At 46.0% G+C, this 5446-nt stretch overlaps 1 protein-coding gene across 1 annotated transcript; it reads left to right on the top strand.

Moving 5' to 3' along the window:
- Positions 1–3532: 3532 nt before the first annotated feature.
- Positions 3533–5194, top strand: LOC108547985 (piggyBac transposable element-derived protein 4-like). Its single transcript, XM_017900737.1, has one exon. The coding sequence runs from the start codon at positions 3533–3535 to the stop codon at positions 5192–5194; it is 1662 nt and encodes a 553-aa protein (XP_017756226.1).
- Positions 5195–5446: the final 252 nt, after the last annotated feature.

Below are 5446 nucleotides of genomic sequence, written 5' to 3'. Positions count from 1 at the left end.
AAGAGCGTGCGTGCGATGCTTCGGGTGCGAGAAGCTCGGGCATATCGCCACAGCGTGCCCACAGAGGAGTCCTGTAAAGAGGAGCGCTACACTATCGTCGGAGCAGAAGAGAACTCGTGTTTATGCAAAGCCACCGCAGGGGAAGAGCAGGTAACAGCACTCGTTGATACCACAGGGGAGTTGCGCACAGAGATTAGTATAAGCGGTGACATGTTCCCGATTACCTTGGATCGGCTCATACCCTACGAACTAATAGTGGGCAGAGATTTTCTGCAGAATTACCACCTAGCGGTTAGTAACGGGAACGTTTCTATCGAGAGGTTACGGGACGAGACCGACCAGCCTGGTCGGCTCGCACCAGCGAGTTGCCTGAGGTGTTCCGGGTCTTCCTCTGCGAAACGGACGAGACCGATCTCTCGCATATAGCTGAACGCGACCTTCGCGACAGAGTACGAAAGATGGTATAGGAATATAAACCGGCAAAAACCCGTGAGTTGGACCTAAAAATGTCCATTGTATTGAAAGAAAGTGAGCCCGTGTACGAACGCGCGAGACGACTGCACCCCGCGGACAGGGAAGAGGTCAACCGGCAAGTAGACGAATGGGTAAGGGATGGCATCGCGCAGCCTTCCCTGTCGGAATACGCGAGCCCGGTAGTCTTGGTCAAAAAAAAAAAGATGGCACGAAACGGCTATGCGTAGATTATCGGAGGTTACACGCGAAGATAGCGAAGGACAGGTACCCTCTTCCCTTAATCGAGCGCGACCGTGTTTAGCACGCTAGACCTGTAAAACGGATTTTTCCATGTGGCCATCGACAAGGATAGCCGGAAATACACCTTATTCATCGTCCCGGATGGACAATACGAATTCCCAAAAGTCCCCTTCGGACTGTCTAACTCCCCGGCGACGTTTCAAAAGTTTATAAACGCCGTGTTTAGAGAGTTAATAAACAAGCGCACGGTGATGACATACCTAGACGATTTGATTATACCCTCGGCGGACGTACCCAACGGGATAGACCGGCTGGAAGAGGTATCAGGCGTAACGGCCCATAGCGGGCTAATTATAAATTGGAAAAAATGCAAGCTCTTGCAGCGTCGCGTGGAATACCTAGGACACATCCCAGAGGACGGCACCGTGCGCCCGTCCGAGGAGAAAGTGAGGGCGGTCATGGGTTTTCCCATACCAAAAGCAATTAGGCAGGTGCAAAGTTCTATCGGATTGAGCAGCTACTTTAGAAAATTCGTACCCCACTACTCTACCATTGCCAGACCCTTGACCGACCTCCTAAAGGCGGACCGCGAATTTCGGTTTACGGAGCCGGAACTGCTCGCGTTTAACGAGTTAAAGCGTATGTTGAGCAGCGAACCGGTCCTCCGATTGTATCGAGTGGGTGCCGAGACCGAACTCCACGCGGACGCGTCGAAGTACGGTTACGGCGCGGTTCTAATGCAGCGTGCCTCCTCTGATAATAGGTTACATCCGGTGTACTACGCGAGCGGCAAGACGACGAAAGCCGAGGAGAAATATTGTAGCTACGAGTTAGAGGTTCTAGCAGTGATTAGGGCGTTGCGACGGTTCAGGGTTTACTTGCTCGGAATAAAGTTCAAAATAGTCACCGATTGTAAGGCGTTCGCTCTCAGGATGGCAAAGAAGGACCTCTGCGTTCGAGTGGCGCGGTGGATACCGCTGCTGCAGTTCAATTACCACGTCGAACACAGGGCCAGCAAGAGCATGGGGCCACGTCGACGCATTAAGCCGAAATCCTTTGCCAACGTGCCTGCCCGTTGCCACCGTTGGTGCACCGTTGAGGGAGGTTTGTTATTTAAGGTGATCGGCCACAATCATTTACTCCTTGTCCCAAAATCGCTGCAATGTCAGATAATCCGAGACGCGCACGAGCGCGGACATTTTTCCGTCGCCAAGACGGCAGCATTGATAGAAAGAGACTATTACATCCGGAACATCCAGCCGAAGGTTGTAGAAGCGATTGCAAATTGCGTGGTATGCGTATTAGCGGATGGGAAGAGTGGTAGGCGAGAAGAAGGGTTCCTAAATTGCCTAGGAAAGGGGGAAACCCCTTTCGACACTTACCATTTGGACCACCTCGGGCCGCTTCCGTCCACAAAAAAGAGCTATAACCACGTGTTAGTTGTAGTCGACGCTTTCTCAAAATTCACGTGGTTATACGCGACAAAGACTACGAGCGCAGCGGAGGTAATCGGTCGATTGGAAAAGCAAGCCGCGGTCTTCTGTAACCCGCGACGAGTGGTCACCGATCGGGGGGCGGCATTTATTTCTCACGAGTTCAAAGCATACTGCACCGAACGAAGCATCGAGCATAATCTGGTCTGCACCGGTATGCCGCGGACGAACGGACAGGTTGAGCGTGTAAATCGCGTCCTGGTCCCCCTCCTAACAAAACTGGCCCTCCCGAAGCGGAACGAGTGGTGCCGGCACCTTGACACGGCGCAACGGTGCTTAAACGTAACCGTTCAACGAACAATCGGAACTTCGCCATTCCACCTGCTATTCGGGACTCACCCTCGGCTACGCGAGGATGCGACGATCAGGGAGCTTTTGCAAAGGGAGTGGGTCTCGGAATTCCAGAACGACAGGGACGAGCTCCGTGCACAGGCGAAAGCAAATATCGAAAAGCTACAGCATGAGAATCGGAAAGGCTTCAACCGAAGGAGGATCGCAGCGAGAGACTACCGTGTAGAAGACCTTGTAGCCATCAAGCGCGTACCCAGCGTGGATCAGGGCTGAAGTTAGCAAACAAATTTCTGGGTCCTTATCGGGTGCAACGAAGGCTGCGCAACGATCGCTACGTGGTCGAGCGGGTAGACGATCATGAAGGCCCGATGACCACGTCCACCGCGGCGGAATACATGAAACCATGGGCTCGCGGTACCCACGACTCCCTCGGTGAAGAGAGTGAACGTAGCGACTGCGTGGATGATACCTAACCAATGTTTTCGGGCCAAAAGGGAGTACGACGGACAACCTGATAAAATTGTTTTGTACATAGAGTGTGTATGAGTGTGCTCGATTGCTGGAGTGATTGTACGAGTGAGGAATAACGATATCTGAGGTCAGATATCATTTGTCAGAACGGCCGAGAGTAGGAATGGTTGGCGTAGAATACTCCACGCACGATGTTAAGGAATTTTCCGATCATGTTATCACTATCCTTAAGATAATTTCCAATAGACATATCTAAATAAGACCACTTTCACTGTTTAACCCCTTAACCTACGATTTAGATTCGAAGATGTTAGGCCGAAATTGTATACAAGTTCGCGCAGCGTTCGGGACGTTCGCACGACTTGGGTACACGCCGATCCGGGCAATTGTAAACATGACGGACATCGCCCGTGGTAGAGCGGTCGCGGTTTGTAGATAGCACAGACAAGACTCGTGATGTATTTCTATCATCTCTTCGTATCGTAATTAGTTTCCAGTCGTTCTTGATCGCATTCGCACGTCGAAATTTACGTTCATAAATTCTAGAGAAGCAAACCCACAAGATGTTCTCTAGAAAAAGATTTTGTGATGAAGATAGTGAGAATTGTGCTATTAATTTTGCTAATGAAAGTGACAGTAGTGACGAAATATGTAAATTTCGAAGAAAGTATAGGCGAATAATTGTTGATGATACATCCGATGACGATCAACTACCAGAGTCCTGGGTTTGGAACGAAAGAAGAAATAGTCCAAAAATCTGGGACTATACAATGACTCCTGGCATAAGCGAGGCAGCCTTATGTCAATTAGGAGGAAGTAGAGGAGAATTTGATACATTTAATCTAACATTTGATGATATATTTTGGAACAATATTGTGACTGAAACAAATCAGTATGCAAATCAACTACGAGAAAATCCACATACAAGACGAAAAATTGACGAAACCTGGTTTCCTGTAGACTCTACCGAAATTAAAAGATATTTTGCATTGACGATAATAATGGCACAGATAAAGAAACCAAGAATCCAAATGAATTGGTCGAAGAGGGCTGTTATCGAAACACCTATATTTAGAAAATCAATGCCTTTGAAGAGATATCTACAAATTACAAGGTTCTTGCATTTTTCAAACAATAATCTTGTTGCCAATACAGATAAATTGAAGAAAGTTAGACCTGTGATTAATTTTTTGAACCAAAAATTTAAAGAACTGTATATAATGAAAAAAGACATTTCTATTGATGAATCTCTTATGAAATTCAGGGGGCGTTTATCTTATAAGCAATTCAACCCATCCAAAAGGGCAAGGTTTGGCGTAAAATTTTATAAATTATGTGAGTCCGATTCCGGATATTGTTACGAATTTAAAATATATACCGGCAACGATAAAATAAACTGTAAAGATAGCGCTTCAGAAAGTGTTGTGAAAGAGCTTTCTGAGTCAGTGTTGCACAGGGGTCACACTTTGTACATAGACAGTTGGTATTCTTCCCCAAAATTATTTATGATATTATCACATAAATACAAAACAAATGTAATTGGCACAGTACGTTCCAATAGGAAGAATATGCCAAAAGATTTGTGCAGTGTAAAATTAAAAAGGGGGGAGTACGTAATAAGAAGCTGCAACCGAGTACTCGCACTGAAATGGAGAGACAAGCGAGATGTTTATATGATGTCGACAAAACATGAAACAGCCGAAATGACTTCGCAAGGATCCAAACGCACTCTAAAGCCAAACTGTATTACAGAGTACAACAAGGGAATGAATGGAATTGATCTCCAAGATCAAATATTAGCATGTTTTCCAATAATGAGGAAATACATGAAAGGATACAAAAAAATTTTTTTTTATCTCTTTGATATTGGCCTGTTTAATTCTTACATCTTATGGAAAAAACTGAATGATGGAAAGAAACAATGTTATGTCGATTATAAGATCAACATAGCCGAATCTCTACTGAAGAAAATGCCAAAACCGATTTATAAAGAACGAGGCGTATTATCTTCCGGAGATGCGCCAGACAGACTTTGCGCGAAGGAATGGGCTCATTTTCCAAAGCACATTGATCCAACACCCTCTAAATTAAGACCGTCAAAACGTTGTACAGTTTGTCACAAAAATAAAAAACGGAAAGAAACAACGTGGGAGTGTAAAAAGTGTAAAGTTCCGTTACATGTACCAGAATGCTTCGAAAGATATCATACCGTTACAGATTACTAATTTTGTATTTTGGAGTTTTGTATAAATAAATATTTTGTAATACTTGCGCCTACCACAATTATTGCATCAGACTGTAAATGCGTATCAAATATTCCACGTAATATTTACATCGGGCCCGATCACCGTACGCGGGCTATGCCCGTAATATTTACTTCTGGCCCAATCACCGTACGCGGGCTATGCCCGTAAAATTCGGGTTTGGCCCAACCATCGTACGCGGGCTATGCCCGTCATTGTAGGTTAAGGGGTTAA

The sequence above is a fragment of the Eufriesea mexicana genome, unplaced genomic scaffold (assembly GCF_001483705.2).
Source record: "Eufriesea mexicana isolate 0111107269 unplaced genomic scaffold, ASM148370v2 scaffold1357, whole genome shotgun sequence".
Lineage (NCBI taxonomy): Eukaryota > Metazoa > Arthropoda > Insecta > Hymenoptera > Apidae > Eufriesea > Eufriesea mexicana.
Note: the sequence above shows the minus strand (reverse complement) of the source record. Positions and strands in the feature narration are given on the sequence as shown.

Coding starts and splice junctions, on each gene's coding strand:
- LOC108547985 (XM_017900737.1), top strand. CDS start 3,533: ATGTTCTCTAGAAAAAGATTTTGTGATGAAGATAGTGAGAATTGTGCT.